The 22,361-nt window shown below is 42.4% G+C and overlaps 1 protein-coding gene across 1 annotated transcript; it reads left to right on the plus strand.

Annotated features, from left to right (window-relative positions):
- The first annotated feature begins 165 nt into the window (after window positions 1-165).
- LOC112263803 (kinesin-like protein KIF18A) lies at window positions 166-21,633 on the plus strand. Its single transcript, XM_024440412.2, has 17 exons — window positions 166-466; window positions 788-945; window positions 1,120-1,224; window positions 1,350-1,460; window positions 1,588-1,785; window positions 4,178-4,357; window positions 4,596-4,670; window positions 4,780-4,898; window positions 5,748-5,910; window positions 6,067-6,231; window positions 11,295-11,416; window positions 12,045-12,313; window positions 14,692-14,751; window positions 19,632-20,037; window positions 20,419-20,508; window positions 20,630-20,727; window positions 21,267-21,633. Exons 1-17 carry the CDS (start codon window positions 262-264, stop codon window positions 21,401-21,403), a joined length of 2,661 nt encoding a protein of 886 aa, XP_024296180.2. The 5' UTR covers window positions 166-261; the 3' UTR covers window positions 21,404-21,633.
- The last annotated feature ends 728 nt before the right edge of the window (window positions 21,634-22,361 follow it).

Here is a 22,361-nt window from a genome sequence, read left to right on the forward strand (position 1 = left end):
ACAATAAGAAATAAATAAATAAATGCAAATTATGCTGGCCATGCCCAATTCCCCAAAGCCTGGTCTCTGCTCCACTCCAATTGAGTATATCAGAAACATCCTTCAAGCTAAAGCATCTTCCTTGTGCTCTCTCAAGATCAATACACAATAAGAAGAGTCGACGTGTGCAGCCATGTCAAAGTGGTTGTACGTGTGCGGCCAACTAACGACAATGAGAAGTGCGAGAACTTCAGGAATGTGGTCCAAGTTGTGGACAACCACATGCTAATATTTGACCCCAAGGAACAGCAAATGACATCTTTCGGGGGACCAAGAGTTCGAAACAGAGATGTCAACAAGAGAGCCAATAAGGACCTGAAATTTGTCTTTGATAATGTTTTTGGGGAGGATTCTTCTCAGGTGGATATCTTTGAGAACACCACTAAAAGGATACTTGATGGAGTGTTGAATGGCTTTAACTGTACAGGTAATAAAATAGGCCTAAGCCTACTAATCTTTACAGGACTATACCATCTGATTAGTAGGCCTATGGCTATGTGCACATTGAGATGGACTTTGTGTAAACAGTGTTTCAAATAGCTTAATTTAAATGAATGTCATAGTACAGAGGCCCATTTTAGAAATAGTAATTAGTATGCTACAGTAGCCTATATCTTTGTACTCCATTTAGCAGTTAAATTCCAATACATTTGGTGTTACATTTAAACCTACCAAAATCTGATTTATTTTAATTTGTGTGGAAGTTTTGGTCATGTTTAATTACTAATCCTTCTCTGAAATGTTGCAGTCTTTGCTTATGGCGCAACAGGAGCAGGCAAGACACACACCATGTTGGGCTCAAGCAATGACCCGGGTGTGATGTATCGCACCATGACGGAGCTCTTCAACCGTATGGATCAAGTCAAGGAAGAGAAAATATTTGATGTAGCATTTTCTTATCTTGAGGTAACTCTTTGATTTTGTCTATATGATTTTTCAATTAATAAATTTACACAGAAATCAAGGAAATATCTTCCTCCATCATACCTGGGAATTAAAGAAACACATTTTATTAATGAACAATCAGGATTTAAATTGTCAATAGAAATCAGTCAAGGTTTTGCCATAACTGGTTTGCAGGTCTATAATGAGCAGATCCGAGACCTCTTGGCTAATGTGGGCCCTCTTGCAGTGAGGGAGGACCCCTCGAAAGGAGTGGTTATCCAAGGCCTTACTCTGCACCAGGTTAGTGATCAACAGGTTATTTGTTGTGTCTGTCAGGTGTTGTAGTTTTTCTTTTTTACATATCTTTTTGATTTATGTGTTCTGGTTTTATTTGTTTAAAAGTATTCATGTGACCTCTTTTGCAGCCTAAGTCTGCTGAGCACATCCTTGAAGCTTTGGATTATGGCAATCGGAATAGAACGCAGCACCCCACTGACATGAATGCCACCTCGTCACGGTCCCATGCTGTATTTCAGGTAGGCTATTTCAATAGAGTGCCGTCATCTACCTTTCCTCCTTTACCAGACGTTGTGTCTGTCAGGTTTACCCACTGCAGTCACTGGACAGGTGAAGATGAAATTGTTGGTGTTCTTGTCCCACTAGATTTACTTGAAGCAACAGGACAGGACGGCTAGCCTTAATCCAAATGTCCGTGTGGCCAAAATGAGCCTGATTGACCTCGCTGGCTCCGAGCGAGCAAGTGCCACTAATGCAAAGGGAGCACGTCAACGGGAAGGCGCTAACATCAACCGTTCACTCCTTGCCCTGGGAAATGTTATCAACGCTCTGGCTGACCCTAAGGTATGTGTAAAGCATCTTGATTCATGTTTCTGATTGAATAGGACCTTAAATTATTCAAAGGAAATATTTCTGCTCATAGAATACAATATAATTCATAATGCTGGTTGATCTTTTGACAATAAAACCCAGAGGCATTTCTGTGTGACTCGTAAACAATGTTGAGCAGGCCTTGGTGCTGCTTCCTCACCACTGAGAATACACAAACTTATGTCTAGATTTAAGACTATGACAGGTGTGTCAAACTCATTTTGCCCTGGGGGTTGCATTCGGTGTTCGAAGTCCAGAGGGATGCACTGAAACTTATATTTCCTTGCCATCAAAATTGGCTAAAGATAGATGGAGCACTATCATTTTTTGAATTTTCAATGCTCCCAGATTGTCTGGCTTTCATTTTTGGGATTATAAGCGAGCTGGACACAGTCAAGAAACCGCATGAATGTAGGATCATTATCATTTCTACACAGTTTCCATTTGGTTTAGTCATTTTAAACTATTGAATTAATTCCCCCACACACACACTTTTATCCAAAGCAACTTAGTCACGTGTGCATACATTTTATTTGTGGGTGGTCCCGGTAATTGAACCCACTACCCTGGTGTTACAACTGATTTCTTATGTTTATCCCGCCAGTGACTGGTGTTAGGGTTTTCCCTTGCTGTCTTTCATTTTCTGTTGATTTCTGTGGTCACACTGCATTTTTAAGATAATGTTTTTTCTTGTGGATATTTAGGTCGGTCTAGTCTAATTTATTCTGTCTTCATTTTGTCTGTATTTTGTTCAATTGATTGCAATTTTACATCCTACTGGCAGCAATACTCCCCTGCTCAGTCGTTGCCAGAAAAAAGTGAGCAGCTCCCTGTGATTCAAGGAGCATTGCTTGGTCTGTTAGCAAGCCAAGTATTTGGGTAATATTTCATTCCAGTTGCATACATTAACCTGTCACTGAGTTGTCTCGGTTTACCACTGTCCCTGGGGATTCCACAAGCAGGCCACTTGCATTTAGGAAATGCTGCACAAACATGCCACCGCTGTACTGAAATTTTTTGTTTTGTTTATTTTTATGGCACCGTTGTTCGCTTTAGGGAATGACACCTTGATGTCCCAGCTTGGACTGGTCCCATGGCCATGAATTGCAGTTGCATATTTAGCCTTTGTGGTTTTCTCCATTGGCCCATTTCCTCTCTCAGGCTGTTACTCTGTACATTGTAAATCCTGCTCTGGCGAAAGACTCACTCTGCTTAATTGGGACAACCTCCTTTTAGCTGCAAACTTTGAGCTCCCATAGGATCAGCTGGGGAAAATAAGGGTTTCCTGGTTCCAGATGTAGGTTTCGGCCAGGGAGAACAGCTGGGCAGCCCCCAGCCCATTGCAGATCACTTTTCCTCTGCAAGTTCCTGGTAATTCCTGCCATTTGAATCTCCATGCGACTGTGACTCACCTGAACAGATGTAATGTACTCAAGACGCTGTGCCATTAGTGAAGCCAGGTTGAATTCAGACATAGCACATTCACACCAGCAGAAGATAATGTGCTTGGGCGTTTTTATGGAAACAAATAGTTAGTCTGCCAATAAGAATGTGTATATACAAAACATTAAGAATACCGTCCTAATATTGAGTTGCACCCCCCCATTTTGCTCTCAGAACAGCCTCAATTTGTCAGGGCATGGACTCTACAAGGTGTCGAAAGCGTTCCACGGGGATGCTGGCCCATGTTGACTCCAATGCTTCCCACAGTTTCTGGATGTTCTTTGGGTGGTGGACCATTCTTGGTACACACTGGAAACTGTTGCGCATGTAAAACCCAGCCGTGTTGCAATTCTTGACACAAACTGGTGTGCCTGGCACCTACTACCATACCTCGTTCAAAGGCACCTAAATATTTTGCCTTGCCCAGTCACCCTTTGAATGGCACACATACACAATCCATCTCTCAATTGTCTCAAAGCTTAAAAATAATTATTTAACCTGTCTCCTCACCTTCATCTACTCTGATTTGAAGTGGATTTAACAAGTGACATCAATAAGAGATCATAGCTTTCACCTATATTCACCTGGTCAGTCTGTCATGGAAAGAGCAGGTGTTCTTAATGTTTTGTACATTCAGTGTATTTGACTATTCTAAAATGCCCCCCTATACAGCCTTATTTGTGTATTGTCACTGGGCATTTACTGTATGCCTTGAGTCCCAAAGGGTCATAGGACTGTGGTCAATTCCATTTTAACGCAAGCAAGTTGGAATTAATTGATATAAATAAAAAAGTATTAATGTCCAGTGAGGTTTTTCAGACCTTTCCCCACCTCAAACCTGAATGTGTAGGCCTAACCATTTCCTGTTTTGCACTTTTACTCTTCTCGGGCTAATGTTGTTTTTTTCCTTTCTTTATTTTAGCAGAGTAAGAAAGCCCACATACCATACAGGGACAGCAAGCTAACACGACTCCTTAAAGATTCTCTTGGCGGGAACTGCAGGACGGTCATGATTGCCAACATTAGCCCCTCCTCCAAATCTTATGACGACACCCACAACACACTGAAATATGCCAACAGGGCCAAAGAGATCAAATCATCGGTCAGTAAACTACTCACCCATCCCAACAATGTTATAGGATTTACTTGGGCCTCTTTGGCCGTGCTCTCCTTAGTGTACCTTCATTTGTAATAAACTCTGTTTTTAAAAGCCAAACATAAGTTCAGAGGTGGTTTTGACAGTGAAACTTGTACTACATTGCATTTCTTACAATATTTCTGTTTGTAATGCCTCTCTTTCTCCCTCCATGTATTTTTACATGCATCTACCTGTCCTTTAGCTCAAGAGGAATGTTGTCAGCTTGGACAGTCACATCGGCCAGTATGCAGTGATATGTGAGAGGCAGCGAGAAGAGGTAATATAAGATGAAGCACCCATCTCTACTACACAGACTGGAGGCCTTTATGGTCAGAAAAGGTGTGGACATAAATTGTGAAATCTATCAATGGTTTATGCCATTTCAGATCGTTCAATTGAAGAAGAAGTTGAAAGAATATGAGGAGAGGAAGATGGACCCTCTTGTTCCTGGAGGCTCTAATACCATTAATACCATCTCCAGTCAGAACCAAACAGAGATTCACAAGTAAGCACTTATTTCTTGTGCCAATGTGCATGCAACAACCAAAAGGCAAAACTTGTATTTATATAGTAATACAAGTTCTGTTATGCATAATATGCACCACACTTGAGTGTTGTTCTTTAAACTTGTACACTTTAATTTAAGTCCATAGATAATTTATAATGTTGAGGGAAAAGTACAAAGCCCAAGGACCTGGTGGGTGGAGAGTTTGCTCTGCATTTTTGATAGGGGCAGCTGTGAGCCACGTAAATAAAGCTACACAATATATCGATATTAGCTATAAAAAAAATGTCCTTCCTTCAGTCCCCTCTAAGGGCTGCAGTGGCATCTGTTTAAAAGGGGAGAGAGGGAAGGGGGGCGGGGGGGTGGAAAGCTGAATGAGTCTCATTCCCACGCATTTCATTCACCGGCATCAGAATTCACAACTCGCACAATGTGAGGCTCTGAAGAGAGGCAGCATGCTTCTCACACAATAAAAAATTCATCAGTCTGGCAAGGCCACGGCGGCTCCTACGTCACAGGGGTTACATTGGAGAGTGCAGTCACATCTCAGCGGCTGCTCTCCACTGTCTGTTTATTTATTTACCTGCATACCCCTCTTCCTTTACTAGAATGAGACATTGTTGCAAGGCCTCTGCCTTATTAGTTAAAAGCTGCTGGGGGTGATCCAGGGCAGCTGCCTGATTTGAACACTGTTCAACCTGTTGAGTTGTACAATAACATGACATTACATTTTTACTTGAGGAAGGGCAAACACTGAAACTTTTTTTTTATATATAAATATTTGCCCTCCATTATTAAGCAAAGACTCCATTTAATGATAACTGGCTGGTTGCTCCTTTTTCTGGATAGGGTGTCAGAGTCCCTACAGAGCATTTTCTCCAGCCGTACTCAGATCAGGAGGGAGCACCTTGTTCTGGAGCGCCAGCTGAAGGAGAACGAGTTACGTCAGCGCCACAGCGAGGAGTGCAACCAGCAGGCCCAACTCTTCAGTGCCAAAGACAAGACTGAGAAGGTCTGTTAAACGCCCTGCTTATCACCATGTTGTTTTAGCCAGAAAATGGTCCCAGAAGGAGCATGTCTTTTATGATGTACCAGTGATAGATGGATGTTTTAAAGTGCATACACTCCTTTGTCGTATCCCAATCTGACAGGCTCTGTTGTTGAATAGGCCACCTGCAAGCACGAGCGCAAGCTGGCTTCCCTGCTCACACAGCAGCAGCACATCCGCAAGAGGCTGGAGGAGGCTGAGCTGCGCTTCCTTGAGAACAACGGCTGGCTGCACCGCGTGGAGAATGACATGAAGCTACTGGGACAGGACTCCCAGCCACCAGTGGTGAGGCAACTGCTGGAGGGGTCAAGAGATATGGTATCTCTTGACCCAGGGGTGGTATTAGTGGTGTGGTATATGGGTTATTTTGTTCATGTACTGTACTGGTAGGGGAAATGTAGAGGAAGATGGTCCCTCCAGGATTCCGTGATCATATTTTTTGTTGTTGTTGCTAAATCAACAATTCCCTGCATATTATGTGAGGGCTTGCAAATTTGACAAATCACTGCACTATTTCTGCATAAAACAGTAAAAACATTGCAATGTTATCACAAAGCTGACCCATCACCGCAGTAAAAATAAATAAAAAGAGGGCTCACAATTTGATTTGTACTGCATTTGACATATGCACCGAATACAACAGGTGTAGTCCTTACTGTGAAGTGCTTACTTACAAGCCCTTAACCAACAATGCGGTTCAAGAAAGAGTTCTTGAATTAAATTAAATAAAAAAAGTAACACAATAAAATAACATTTAAATAGGCTATATACGGGGCGGCAGGGTAGCCTAGTGGTTAGAGTGTTGGACTAGTAACCGGAAGGTTGCAAGTTCAAATCCCCGAGCTGACAAGGTACAAATCTGTCGTTCTGCCCCTGAACAGGCAGTTAACCCACTGTTCCTAGGCCGTCATTGAAAATAAGAATTTGTTCTTAACTGACTTGCCTAGTTAAAAAAGATATATACAGGGGGTACCGGTGAAGGGGCAAAGGTTAGTCCAGCTAATTTGTCCATGTAGGTAGGGGGAAAGTGACTATGCATACAGTAGGAATAGCGAGTAGCAGCAGTGTAAAAACAAAAGGACTACCCTCTGTAGCGCCTTCGGTCAGATGCCATGCAGCTCTCGATGGTGCAGCTGTAGAACTTTTTGAGGATCTGGGGACCCATGCCAACTCTTTCTGTCTCCCGAGGGGGAAATGACTTTCTTGGTGTGTTTGGACCATGATAGTTTGTTGGGATTGCGGACACCAGGGACCCTAATACTCTTTACCAGATCCACTATAGCCCCGTCGATGTGAATGGGGTCCTGTTCGCCCTTCCTTTTCCTGTAGTCCACGATCAGCTACTTTGTCTTGCTCACGTTGAGGGAGAGGTGCTTGTCCTGGCACCACACTGCCATGTCTCTGACCTCCCTATAGACTGGCCATCATTGTAGTGATCTACCACTGTTGTGTCGTCAGAAAACTTAATGATGGTGTTGGAGTCATGCTTGGTCACGCAGTCGGAGGTGAACAGGGAGAACAGGAGGGGACTAAGCACGCACCCCTGAGGGGCCCCCGTGTTGAGGATCAGCTTGGCAGATGTGTTGTTGCCTACCCTTACCACCTTGGGGCGGCCCATTCGGAAGTCCAGGATCCAGTTGCAGAGGGAGATGTTTGGTCTTTTGGGTGAATTTTGGCCCATTTCTCCTGACAAAGCCGGTGTAACTGAGTTGGGTTTGTAGGCCTCCTTGCTCGCATGCGCTTTTTCAGTTCTGCCCAGAAATGTTCTATAGGATTGAGGTCAGGGCTTTGTGATGGCCACTCCAATACCTTGACTTTGTTGTCCTTAAGCTATTTTGCCACAACTTTGGAAGTATGCTTGGGGTCATTGTCCATTTGGAAGACCCATTTGTGACCAAGCTTTAACTTCCTGACTGATATTGCTTCAATGTATCCACATAATTTCCCTGCCTCATGGTGCCATCTATTTTGTAACGTGCACCAGTCCCTCCTGCAGAAAAGCACCCCCACAGCATGATGCTGCCACCCCCGTGCTTCACGGTTTGGATGGTGTTTTTCGGCTTGCAGGCCTCCCCTTTTTTCCTCAACATAACCATGGTCATTGTGGCCAAACAGTTGTATTCTTGTTTCATCAGACCAGAGGACATTTCTCCAAAAAGTACAATCTTTGACTCCATGTGCAGTTGCAAACCGTAGTCCGGCTTTTTTATGACGGTTTTGGAGCAGTGCTCCTTGCTGAGCAGCCTTTCAGGTTATGTCGATATAGGACTTGTTTTTACTGTGGATATAGATACTTTTGTACCCGTTTCCTCCAGCATCTTAACAAGGTCCTTTGCTGTTGTTCTGGGATTGATTTGCACTTTTTGCACCAAAGCATGTTCATCTCTAGGAGACAGAACGTGTCTCCTTCCTGAGTGGTATGATGGCTGCGTGGTCCATGGTGTTTATACTTGCGTACTATTGTTTGTACAGATGAACACGGTACCTTCAGGCGTTTGGAAATTGCTCCCAAGGATGAACCAGACTTGTGGAGGTTTACAATTATTTTTCTGGGGTCTTGGCTGATTTCTTTTAATTTTCCCATGATGTCAAGCAAAGAGGCACTGAGTTTGAAGGTAGGCCTTGAAATACATCCACAGGTACACCTCCAATTGACTCAAATTATGTCAATTAGCCCATCAGAAGCTTCTAAAGCCATGACATCATTTTATGGAATTTTCCAAGCTGTTTAAAGGCACAGTCAACTTAGTGGATGCAAACTTCTGACCCATTGGAATTGTGAAATAATCTGTCTGTAAACAATTGTTGGAAAAATTACTTGTCATGCACAAGGTAGATGTCCTAACCGACTTGCCAAAACTATAGTTTGTTAATAAATTTGTGGAGTGGTTGAGAAACGATTTTTAATGACTCCAACCTAAGTGTATGTAAACTTCCGACTTCAACTGTAGGTGTTCCTTTTGAGTCCGCAAAGATTTTCAATTTTAAACAATCATTGCATATTTATATGGTTCAATCAAGCCACACGTCAACACACATTTTTTTTCCTTGTCAGTGCATTGTTTCCCGCAAATATCACCGAAAATCCAGGAGGGATTGTGAAGATTTATTGACAATGCTGCATAATTGTAAGCTACCTAAACTAAGCCTTCTTTTTGGTTGCTGACTCTGGATAAGATCCATATAATAAACTAATTGATAATTATACATAGAAATGGTTCTACTTATAGTTAAGGTGAACTATCCCTTTTAAATATGTCATTTTTTCATCTCCCAGAGAGAATTATTGAAGGGATGGGAACACATCACAGGAAGTTAACTCTATGCTACTTTTAAAAGTATATATACACTGCTCAAAAAAATAAAGGGAACACTTAAACAACACAATGTAACTCTAAGTCAATCGCACTTCTGTGAATTTCACATGCTGTTGTGCAAATGGAATAGACAACAGGTGGAAATTATAGGCAATTAGCAAGACACCCCCAATAAAGGAGTGGTTCTGCAGGTGGTGACCACAGACCACTTCTCAGATCCTATGCTTCCTGGCTGATGTTTTGGTCACTTTTGAATGCTGGCGGTGCTTTCACTCTAGTGGTAGCATGAGATGGAGTCTACAACCCACACAAGTGGCTCAGGTAGTGCAGCTCATCCAGGATAGGACATCAATGTGAGCTGTGGCAAGAAGGTTTGCTGTGTCTGTCAGCGTAGTGTCCAGAGCATGGAGGCACTACCAGGAGACAGGCCAGTACATCAGGAGACGTGGAGGAGGCTGTAGGAGGGCAACAACCCAGCAGCAGGACCGCTACCTCCGCCTTTGTGCAAGGAGGAGCACTGCCAGAGCCCTGCAAAATTACATCTAGCAGGTCACAAATGTGCATGTTTCTGACAGTTTGAGCAGACACAGACTCCATGAGGGTGGTATGAGGGCCCGACGTCCACAGGTGGGGGTTGTGCTTACAGCCCAACACCGTGCAGGACGTTTGGCATTTGCCAGAGAACACCAAGATTGGCAAATTTGCCACTGGCGCCCTGTGCTCTTCACAGATGAAAGCAGGTTCACACTGAGCACATGTGACAGTCTGGAGATGCCGTGGATAACGTTCTGCTGCCTGCAACATCCTCCAGCATGACCGGTTTGGCGGTGGGTCAGTCATGGTGTGGGGCATTTTTGGGGGGCCGCACAGCCCTCCATGTGCTCACCTGAGGTAGCCTGACTGCCATTAGGTACCGAGATGAGATCCTCAGACCCCTTGTGAGACCATATGCTGGTGCGGTTGGCCCTGGGTTCCTCCGAATGCAAGACCATGCTAGACCTCATGTGGCTGGAGTGTGTCAGCAGTTTCTGCAAGAGGAAGGCATTGATGCTATGGACTGGCCCGCCTGTTCCCCAGACCTGAATCCAATTGAGCACATCTGGGACATCATGTCTCGCTCCATCCATCAACGCCACGTTGCACCACAGACTGTCCAGGAGTTGGCGGATGCTTTAGTCCAGGTCTGGGAGGAGATCCCTCAGGAGACCACCCGCCACCTCATCAGGAGCATGCCCAGGCATTGTAGGGAGGTCATACAGGCACGTGGAGGCCACACACACTACTGAGCCACATTTTGACTTGTTTTAAGGACATTACATCAAAGTTGGATCAGCCTGTATTGTGGTTTTCTACTTTAATTTTGAGTGTGACTCCAAATCCAGACCTCCATGGGTTGATCAATTTGATTTCCATTGATAATTTTTGGGTGATTTTGTTGTCAGCACATTCAACTATGTAAAGAAAAAAGTATTGCTACATATTCATTCAGATTTAGGATGTGTTATTTTAGTGTTCCCTTTATTTTTTTGAGCAGTGTATATTTATTTATTTTTTGCAAATACGTCCCAACTTGTCGTGACAGTTTCTTTTCTTCCATCTGTTCTCCAGGTAATTAGAACTGCGCTTATTTTATTGCTCTTGTACAATGGTGGATGACTGAGGTGAATGGATCAATGATCTTTATGCATCCCTCACACAGCCAGTTACCTAAAACCATGTAGATGTTTATTTTCTCTTTCTCATCCCTCTTCTAGGAAGTGGCACAGAACAATGATTCATCCGCTTGTCAAATGTTCTCTCTGCTGCCGTTTCGTATACTCTTTTACGTCAGAGTTGGATGACAGCTTTTCTTTTTTTTTACCCAGAAGACAGGTTCTCAGAGATGAAGCATGGCACAAAATAAACCCCTCAAGACTCATTGTCTTGTGCGTCACTGATGACTCCCTGCCAGCTTGTTCTCTAGCTGTGGTCAGGGTTACTCAATATGTTCCCTCATGGTCATTTCACCAGCTCTTCCCCTTTCCCGTCCAGGTACTCCAGAAGGACCTTCGCTGCCACAGGCTCCAGCTACAGGTAGAGGACCTCAAGCAGCACATTGAGCAAATGACCCACCTCATCGGCATCCAGGACCAGGAGAACAAACAGACTAAAAAGTAGGTCATTTTTCTTTTACAGGGTTCAACACGTAATGTTGTCACCATACCAAAACGCCTGGCATTGCGTATCAGAGTTGAATCATCCACCTGTATCCACTGAAGACAGAGAGTGGAAATGCAGTGATATTACTATAAGATAGTCTTAAAGGGGTTTGTCAGACTTTTCAGACCTGTCAAGTAGACTTAAGTCAATCTGAGCCAATACTCCACAACATCTGTTGTACAGATATTGCTACATGTTTTAGAAGGAATCTTCAGGCCTCAAGCCTACATGAATGGGTAAATATGGTCAGATAGATACAGACATATTAAGATGGGAATTATATGAAATAATATTTATGAAAATGGAGTACGAGTCATGTGACTCACACTGTACTATGTGAGGATGAATGGCTGTGTGCCATCCATACCTGTGTCATACATTACCTCCAGAGAATGTACAGTGAAGTTATCGCTTACTTATATGAATTAGTGAATAGAGACTATTTAGTCTTTTGAATTATACTATACTAGGTGTTGCATACATGTGCAACAAAGTTCACTTTGGCAACTTTACACTATAGATTGTGATACTGACTCAACAGAACATCTTTTAAGCCTGAGTTTTATGCTTTCTTATGTTCAGAATGGTGGACATGCTGCTGCCTGCCTACAGCAGACAGTACTGGACGCTGAGGGGGTCGGGCCTGGTCACAGCTGCCGACGAGGCTGAGAACCAGGACCTGGAGCACCTGGTCCTCAGGGAGAGGGGTGTGGTGTGGGCCGATCAGGAGAAGGCCGGGGAGCAGAAGGACGAGGAGACCCAGGCTGAGGGTTCCAGGCTTAGGCCAGAGCTCGTACCTATCCTGTCATTTTCACACCTCATCTGTCCCCATCAAAACAGTCCCTGCAGTAGTAAGTCATGACTTCACATCTTATGTTGTTTTTAAAAAACGCAGACTTGGCTTCAACTCCCAGTGACAACGATGACATGTAATTTCCCCCTGAGGGGTAAACTACAAAGCTATTGACTTTCTGCTTCATTAAGAAAGCTGAAGTTCAATATGTGTTTTTGGTTGATGAGTTAATTAGACCATGCCCATTCTTTCTAGAAAATCTAAATATATTTTGGCAAGTTAGCTGGCCATTGATCTTGCTTTGTAGTAAACCCTCCTGGTTGACTGTTTAATCCTCTGTTGTAGTGCTTTATTTTCAGGCCACCAGTGGCCATACAGCAATATCTGTTGGCCCTGGGCTATTGGGCTCTATTTACTGTTGATCATGGGAGCCTACACACACGGGAGCCACCATTCTCCAGGTCCTATCACACCCTGTATAACCCAGCACCAGTGCGCCATCAGGCCTCCTTTCATGACATTCAGCCCCTAGGAGACAATGGAGCGTGAACCAAAGCTGGCCAGCAATACTTAATTACTATGTTGCTGTCCATCATATGTCAGCAGGTGCACCCCGCACCTGTCCCCCTGCACCAGTCACATGCTTGTTTCCCTGTGTCTTTTATTTAGTATTTTTGGCCCTGTCCACTTGTGCTTGTAGTTGAGTGATATCCTGTAATTTGACCCTCCTTTCACAAGCCATGAGCACAAATGTATGATACCAGATCTCAATAGGTCCCGTCTGTGTGTTCTACTCCCTCCGGTTTCACCTTGCAATGACTGTCCTGAAGACTACTGTTATTATATATTTAAAGCTACATTTAGTTAAATGCCCAGTGCAATCAAAACCTGATTTCCTGCATTTTATATATATATTTACACTATGAAATTGTAAAGATTATGAAGATGCCCATTTTTAGTTTAAGAAAAGACCATCTAAAATGTCTGCCTGTTTTGGTGGGGTGGCATTTTGGCCTGCCTGGTGACATCACCAAGTGGTAAATTAGTTCATTAGAAAATGTTCCAAACCTCTTTGCCAATAACAGCTAGTTTTCCTTTCTCCATTCAGACCACTCCCAGACAGTCCTAGAAAACTTCTTGCTTGAGAAGTTGCGCTTTGCTAAGAAGCAATATTTGTTTCTTTTTGACCATTTTTAATTGAAAACAATCACAGTAAGGTACTTAATTGTTACCCAGAAATGATTTCATATTTTGATTAAAAATGGCTGCATTGAACCCCTTACACTTGTGGGAATTGGATAGGGATAGAGCTAAATTGAAATGTTTCTTAAAGAAAAAATATGGAAATGCATAATCATGGTAGAAATTAGAAGGGAACAGTTTGGAGATTATGAGGAAATTATTAGACTAAAGGTCAGGCCAACCGTTCAGCTGACACAAGACTGAATCCAAACATTACACTGATTTTATGAGCATTTTTAAATTTACAGTAATTTTTGCCACTTTTGTTTTTTAACAATCTGGGACAAGTTGGTGAAATTTGAGCGCTTGTTCTATTGCCAACATGACTAGCAAAATGATAAAATAAGATCTTCGTGTTAGGCTTTCACAAAGCAATTCTGATGCGCACGTACTTTTGATGCGCACGGAAAGGATTCATGAGTAAATCCAAATGCATGGTTCGCGGCAAATTTTCTTCACAATACAACAAACCGGTTCATTCTGTTCAGGACAACTCAGGGTATACCGCCATGTTATCTTGTAACTGTACATCAAACATAGTAATCATAAATGTTAACAATGTATATTACATGCGTTTTATGATATGGAAATGTGAAGTGCACATTAGGACTCATGGGTGTTAGGCTTGCTTGTATGACATCAAAGCAGTATTTATTGTAATCCTTAGCATCACATCTTTCAAAATACAGAGTCCTTGTAATTTACAGCATTTCCCTCACTCAGACAAAACATTTTCTAAAGTTGCCCAATTAGCAGGAGGGATTGGGGCAACTTCTTGTCGTGTGCGGTGCTCAAGTTCAGAACAGCTGTCAGTCAAAACCCATGCAGAGCTGTGAAGTGAAGAGCCTGAGTTCTGACATCATGTATAGCATGTTACTGTACTGTTTCAATTTAAGAGCTTATCAAGGTCCAAAGCTGACATTTTCAACCCATATACGGATACAAGTGTAAAGGGCTACCCATTTTTTAACCAGGCAAGTGTACAATCGCAGACGTTGCTACACAGTTCATGATGATTATTCACATTTACCACAGCCAAATGCTGAGGCACGATTGTGTCTGTTCTATTGATAACTGTGCAGGCTGAGCTGTGATGCTAGTCATGCTGTGTGTTGTGCTGATAACTGCGGGGGGGGTGGCATGGTATTCATGAAGGAGGCGGTGTTGTTGAACATACTGTTGTCTGTCACTCAGGTGCTGAGAAACATAAGAGGAGAGTCTCGCTGCGCCTTCAACCCAATTCATCATCGAAAGGTAAACCTGTCTTTACTCTCCCTCAGGCCTGCTAACCTGGTCATTAATCTAACAGTTTGCCACATGGAATCCTTCATAGTGACAGTCCGAGGGGATCAAATATGTCCATCAAAGTCATCACTCCTGTGGTAAAAGCTCTGTTTCAGCTGTTAATTGTTCATCAGCAATTTCAGTTGTGATAAGGTTTCAGGATTCACTAGTATAAACTTGGGATGTTAAAGAGAAGGCTTGTTTCAGAAGACCACAAGAACTGAAATGGTTAAAATAATGAACTGACAATATTAAACATCCCCTCTGTAGTGCTCAAACTGAAGTGAGAAATTAGTAATATTGATTTGTGGATTAACAGTGTTTTTTTGTTTTATTCCCACTGAACACTGGTGTTTAGTGTAACAACTTAATTTCCCTTCTGCCATCCTCGAGATGATGGGATATCAATTGGCACTTCAACTGATTCTTAAACGAGGAAAAATAAAATAGGCAAACTGTTACAGAAACTTCAAAAAGTATTCCGACATGAAATAGAATTTGATTTCCAGTTGTGCAGCACTGCAGACTTTCTGGCCTGGAGCTAAAGATATTTTGTGAAAATGAAATGACACTCGAGACCCCTTTAGAGAAAGAAAAGGACTGGAAAAACCTTTAGGGAAGTACAATAAGGAAATATGGCTGTCCAAATTGTCTGTAATGATATTTTCTGCTGAACAGATGTTCTACACTTGATTGAAACACATTGTGGGAAACGTCGGCTACATTTTTAAAGAAAACAACACCGGACGACCACAGCGCAACAGGAAATGGCTTTAAAAACACTTTACTAGGGCTGGCACAATTACTGTTTAACAGTCATGAAAATAAAATAACCCTCGTAAGTTTTAACATTTTTTTTGTGGAATGGCTGGCTGAAGACGGGACGGCCAGGCATTTGTACGGTTGAGTCTGTTTCTACGGTAACATGGACTGTTAACAATGTGAGAACTTTACTCCTTGCTGAAACAAGCAAGGTGTTGTAGCAAACAGGCAGCAGCACATGCAGTCAGGAGCAGAGCAGATGTGTGTATTTTATTTTGCTATTCGAGCTGTAATAACGGTGACCACGGTCATTTGACTGACCAATAACCGTCATCCAAAATTCCATGATCGTCACAGCTTGATAATGATTGAGTATGGAGATCCTCCCTCTTCCAACCTTCTCATTACAGCACCATCTCTAAGTGGATACGAGGGCAGGTCACCACACATGACCCTCTCAATAGGGTTCTGCACCCCACCAGTCCAATGCCTTGTACCCATCAGCACAGGATGGCCCACACAATTTCAATCACTCTTCTCTCTCTCTCCAACCTCATTCTGTACCAGTTTTACTGTTTCCTGCTCGATCACTCTCTTCCTCCTTGCCCCCCTCCCCCTTTCCTCCATATCTTGTACTCAGTCAATCCAGCATCCAGCCCTCCCAACCCAGGCTGCTCAAACCTCATTCATGAAAATGCAAATTCACTGCAGGGAGAAGAAGGTAGGCAAGGGTAAACGCCCCTTCCCCGTCAGCGATAAAGAGGGAGGCAGCAGCCAAGCGACCCTAATACGGCGCTCTCTCCACCAGAAATAGCACCTCATGCATGTATTAATCCTACAGGCCAAAAATATGTGATTGAAAGAACTTGGCTGCCATTTATTGCAGGGCCAGATCTCCATCAGAAACGGTACCATTTATCACTGTCCCCTCATCCTGCCTTGCTATCTGAGCTGTGACTCAAATTTCCTAAATATTGCTTTCTGCTCTTCGTATGAATAAATAGGTCCATTAATCTTCCATATCCCCCCTCCCTTTTATGATACACAAGTATGTTGTTAAAAAATGTGAGCATTGTCACTTAAAAGCTTCTACATTAAACAATTTAGTTGGTTGTCCTATTTTGTCTGTGCGGGGGTGGGTAGGAAAATTGATATGTCAAATCCACCACCACACAGTTCACATTTCTGGGAATTGCCTCCTCCTCAGTAAAATGTAGTAGGTAGGAAGCGGCGTCACAGGGCTGTGGTCAGCAGCATGTAAATGATGCAGCCGCAGTGTCTCACTGCAACAAGTGAGTCTGCCTCCTCGTGCTCTGATGCAACGTGCTCTCCACTTTACTCTTACACACCAGCCATTAACCTCGAACAACCCTGCTTACGTATGTTCTTTAGGTGACAATCATCAATCTCAGCTAGGTTTTATCATAGTCTTCCTATTCTCGTAAAACATATTTATTCATGTTAATACGTTTAAGCTCTTATTACAGAATGAAATCCCAAAGTTCTATTCATAACATTTTGGCCGGTTAACGGAAGACATGTTTTCTATTAAAACGACTTTGGTGTATATTAAAAATGTATTGTGTAGCCAATATCAATTATTCCCATTTAATCAGTTGTATGTCAAGTTAGTTGTATCTTAGTCTTGACCAAATAACCAATAATTAACAGTATGTCGTGTGTATGACTCATCCTCACTGATGACTAATATGGTGATCCATTCAGTGTAGCTGTATCCTTTGTACGACAGGTTGCTAAGCGTGTGAGTCATCAATTATGGCTAGTGATTGTGAACCACTTATACCATAAAATAACTTATCCTATGTCCACTCCTGCTTTGTCGGCCATAAGTTGTTTTCCCTCATTCCTTGCTTTGTGTCCATAAGGATTTTATGTGGCCTTGTTATGTTTCCTTGGTTAAAGTTCAAATGCAGCAGATTTTATCTCGGTATCAAATAATTTCTGGATAACTTAAGTCATCTTACTGTGATTGTATTTTTGCTAAGAAGCAAAAATAGCTTCTTAGCAAAGAGTAATTTCGCAAGCAAGAATTGTACGAGGACTGTCTGGGATCGGTCTGAGTGGGGAGGGGAAAACTAGCTGTTATTGGCAGAGTGGTTTGGAACTCTCTTATTGGTCCATTAACTAGTTTTATCGCCTGGCGACATCACAGGGCAGGCCAAAACTCCATCCCACCAAAACAGGCTTAAATTTTTGTCTTTTCAAACAGCTGTTATTAAACAGCTATACCAACCTCGTGGTGTGAAAATATACACTGAGTGTACAAAACTTAATGAACACTGACCAGACTGACTAGGTGAATCCAGATGAAAGCTATAGTCCCTTATTGAATCCACTTCAGTCACTGTAGATGAATGGGATTAGACCGGTTAAAGAAGGATTTATGAGACAATTGAGACATGGCTTGTGTATCTGTGCCATTGGGGGTGAATAGGCCATAACATTTTAAGTGCCTTTGAACATGGTACGTTAGTAGGTGCCAGGCACACCGGTTTGTGTCAAGAACTGCAACACTGCTGGGTTTTTCACACAAGTTTCCCGTGTGTATCAAGAATGATCCACCACCCAAAGGACATCAAGCCAACTTGACACACCTGTGGGAAGCATTGGAGTCAACATGGGCCAGCATCCCTATGGAATGCATTCAGCACCTTGTGGAGTCCGTGCCCTGACTAATTGAGGCAGTTCTGAGGGCTTTAAGTCTTGGTTTCTTTGAAACATCGAATTATATTTTTTATTTTGCCTCATTTGATTCCTTTTCTTCTTTCCCCTACTTAGCCATCTTCCATGTCACAGTAGCAGGGCTTGTCGGGACTGGTGAAACTCAATTTGTGAGCATGAATGTGTCCCGGCCCTTACTCCCTTACACCTCTGATTAATGTCTGCACTGTGTAAAGGTCACCAGGTTCACTTTCTTTGGCTACCTCTACACTTCTCCAACTGCCAAAAGATGAGAACCCATATTAGGCCTACTGCAGACATCGACTTCTCCTTTCAGTATTTTACAGAGATGTTATTCCTTCATCTTTCAATGGTGGTGATACTGTCTTTTTATACCGGTGCCACCTAAGATCTATTCAGATGTGATTTATTTTCTTAAAATATGAGTATGGTGCTTCAACACAGATGGTAAGGCCATACAGGGGTTAAAGTTCTCCAGGAGGGTGATTATTTGGGGTGTTAAAATAAAAACACTCCAGACCACACTTGAATGTCTAAGACTAGATAGAATGTATGTGAAAAATTGTAATGGACATATCTATTTTCAAATAACTGCCCTTTTTCATGACCGCAAATCGATTTTTGACAAACATATGGGTCATAAAAAAATCTGTGCAGCACTGAATTTCGACATCCCAAAGTGGACCTCCGAGGCAAAACATTTTCCTGCTAATCTAAGATCGACTCCAGTTCCAGTCATGGGATATAAAATTAAAAAATAAACTTTCATCCCTGGTCCATGTATGACATTGCTATGTCAAACTACTGCCATGTTGTTAGTGAATACCCACATGCTGAAGCTGACAGCGATTTAGACTGGATAATGCATTCTTATCTTGCACTTGAGCTCAAACTAGTAAACCAAGTAGCAAGATCTCACCAACCACTAACAGAAAGTGTTCTGGCTGAACAGGATGAACGCTGGACCCTGTTCAGGAAGAAGCTTATAGAACGCCCCCATATAAATGTGTGTAGAACAGATGTGACTGTCAAGTAAAACATGGAACCCTTTACGTTTTTATAACCGCAACATTCCAAAGGTCTTACCTCACTGAATACTTCCATGTAAAAGTGCTTGGTGGAGGATGTTTATGATTTTTTTTTTTCAATTTCAATTCCATTTGACCTCTCAATTCATTAAGTGATTTGTAGAGCTAGGCCAGAATTGGAAAAAAATACCCTTGTCAATGCGCAGTACATGGATTGGACTGTATTGAAATGGAATTGACCTTGATGAAGTGTGTTGTGTAACTTGATAGCAATTTATTTGATCATGTATAGGCTTAAATTTGTTTGGTTCTTTGGCTTCTTCATAAAAAATAAATCCTATTGATGTTGTTTTCTAGGCCAAGCGGCCCAGGTGACAGTGATGGAACCAATTCCCAAGAAACCTACCAGGAGGAAGCTGGCAGTGTCTCCACCAAACCCTGGGAGTGTTGTCTCCGCCTCAGCGCAGGTTCCCATGGTCCTCCAGGAGGTTTTAAGACAGGAGGGGATGTTTCCACTGCTCTACACTCCAGAGGCCAGCAGTACACTCAACAGGCCTTCACTCCTGCCTCTCCAGCACTCTGCAGTCAATGACCCCAACATGACATTTGACATTGAAGATGGAGACAATGAAGCAGCTCTTGCCAACGCTACCGCCATCCTTTACCAATGTAGCCCCAATCATCAGGCTGAGACTTTGTGCCCCTTGAGTCCAAGCCAACAGCAGGCTCCCCGAGCCAATGACATGAGCAAACCCCCCAAAAGGTGGGTGTGGTATTGTCAAAGATGGTCATCATACTCCGGCATTTCAACAGTCCAGTTTAATATTAGTTGCTGAACAACGTTTTTTGCCTCTTACTATTACAACGATTCACAATTTTATTTTACACATTTTGTCCCAGGAGACAGACTGGCAGAAATTGTATTTGGGTTCGAGCCCCTCCAAGTACTTATTTCTAAACGTTGAGCTGCCTTGTCTTTTAAGTTTTAGGTACGAGCAAGTGGCAGTGAGAAAGCTCAGCATTGTCTAATGTATCAGAGTGCGGTACTCATTCCAGTCTGTTTATATGTTTTGGTCACATGTCAGAGACTGTTCAAATATATTGAGAAGGAAAGTGACATTGCCTGACTTCTTGTTTCCCACAGACTGGAGATACCATCTCTGTTAGACATCCGACGTGGCAAGACCTACATGGCCATGACTTCGGCTGCGCAGGGCAAACGCAAAATAAACTGGTAGGTGTGGTTGTGACATACTCAAAATACATTTTTCTTAGTGAAGGATCAGCGAAGGAAGTGTTGTGCTGCTCAGATATTAATGTATTTCATCTCTTGTGTTTCCATCTCCCCCCTGTAGCAGCAGCAGAGAGCAGGAAATGATTTCAGCACCCAAGCGCATAAAGCAGGACCCCACAGTAGTAGCAAGCAGACCACTAAGAGTGCGTCGTTTAGCTGGTGAGTGCAACAATACCAGTGTTTCTCCCCTGAAGTGACCCAGGGAAACAGTGTAGTTTGCTTTCATTCACTATTTATAAAATATATTCATGTGTGGCTTCCCCCCCCTCTAAAATCCCCATGTTCATTTCAATTAGTGCTGCTTACACGCAGAGCTTATGCCTACATCTGTCAGCTGCAACACAAAGTTCAGGGCAGGGCCAGAATATGCTTTTTTATATGCCTGTTATGAAGGACGCAACCAAGCTGTTTTTAAATCTACAATGAAGGCGCTTGTCTGCCTGTTACGTATGGCGTGTATTTTATGTTGAAGGGTTTTGTTTGGCTTTTGGACAACTGCAGAATTTGGTTTCTCATCAGATTGCATACTTTTGATGTGATGTGTTTTAGACAGCAATTTGTTTTATTATTCCATTTTTGTCATTTAAAATAACCAACTTTTTTTATGATGGGATTTTTCACACTGCAAAGGAAAAACAATTAATTTAGAGCCCCCGTCTCTATGGAGAGCTTCATCTAAGCATTGTGTTTCTCCTTAGGGTCAGAGGAGAACGAGCCCAGAAGAGTTATGAGGAGTGTTTCTGAGGGGAATCTCCACCTCATGGATGTTCAGAGGAAAAAGTCCATATTCTATAAAACCTCCCAGAAATTCAAGAGTGTGACAAAGAGGATGTGAGACCTGCTTTTGACCAGATGTTGCTGATGTCGTGTAGATATTGGGGAATTGTGTGTAGCTATGGAGAGAGAAATTAAGTCCTATGGATTGCTTGAATTGTGTATGATTTTGAAGTTGTTCTTAGTTTTATTTTTGGTTGTAGAATTAATGTTTTTACATTATTTCCTACATTAACATTTGTTGTACCAATAATTTGTTATTTAGTAATAAAATGTTTAACTACTAATGTGGATGGTTTTTACCATGAATAATTCAACTCTTCCAATCTTTTTTTTTCTCAAATGGTTCATTTGAGCTTTTCCCTGTTTACTGTACATATATTTCCTTTCAATGTAAAATTGAACGGAAGGGGTAGATTGAGTTATCAGACATGCTGTTTTACTGTCAAGTCATGTGGCCATGCATGTGAATGCTGTTGACATGGAGACTTGTGATGTTCGTTCATTCTGCTTGTAACCCATCTGTATAGGGAAACTCATTCACCATTCTATATCAGGCTACACATAAACAGAAATGAAGGCTCATAAAATATTGTTAATGTTGAACAGTGTTCCTACTCACAGAGCTGTATTGAGCCCCATCTAGTTGCCACTCTAAAGTAAATGCATGTTGTTTTCTACCAGCTCTAACAATAGGTGTTGTACATGCACTTTGATACCAGCTCCCTTTTGTAATGGCTGTATATATCTTCAGAGAGAAAAAATCAGACTTACATTATGTCTGGAAAGAAGCCAACTCATCACTTTGAATTCAGTCTTTCTGTTGCACAGCATCCAATGTTGATCTTTATTTTTAGCCAGGAAGCTCAATGCCAGGTGCTGAGCACCCCACCCCCACCACACACAGCTGAATTTTTTTCTGTAACTGGTCTACACACAATTCCCCATAATGTCAAAAAAAGGAATTATGTTTACAAATTAATTAATGAAAAGCATGTTTTGTTATGGTAAGCCTAAAT

Source organism: Oncorhynchus tshawytscha, linkage group LG04 (assembly GCF_018296145.1).
Source record: "Oncorhynchus tshawytscha isolate Ot180627B linkage group LG04, Otsh_v2.0, whole genome shotgun sequence".
Classification (NCBI taxonomy): Eukaryota; Metazoa; Chordata; class Actinopteri; order Salmoniformes; family Salmonidae; genus Oncorhynchus; species Oncorhynchus tshawytscha.

Excerpts from the sequence above, each read along its gene's own strand:
- LOC112263803 (XM_024440412.2), top strand. The coding sequence starts at position 262 with ATGCTAATATTTGACCCCAAGGAACAGCAAATGACATCTTTCGGGGGA. Across the intron at positions 5,911-6,066 it reads CCAAAGACAAGACTGAGAAG|GCCACCTGCAAGCACGAGCG; the intron begins GTCTGTTAAACG and ends GTTGTTGAATAG. Across the intron at positions 20,038-20,418 it reads ATGAGCAAACCCCCCAAAAG|ACTGGAGATACCATCTCTGT; the intron begins GTGGGTGTGGTA and ends TGTTTCCCACAG.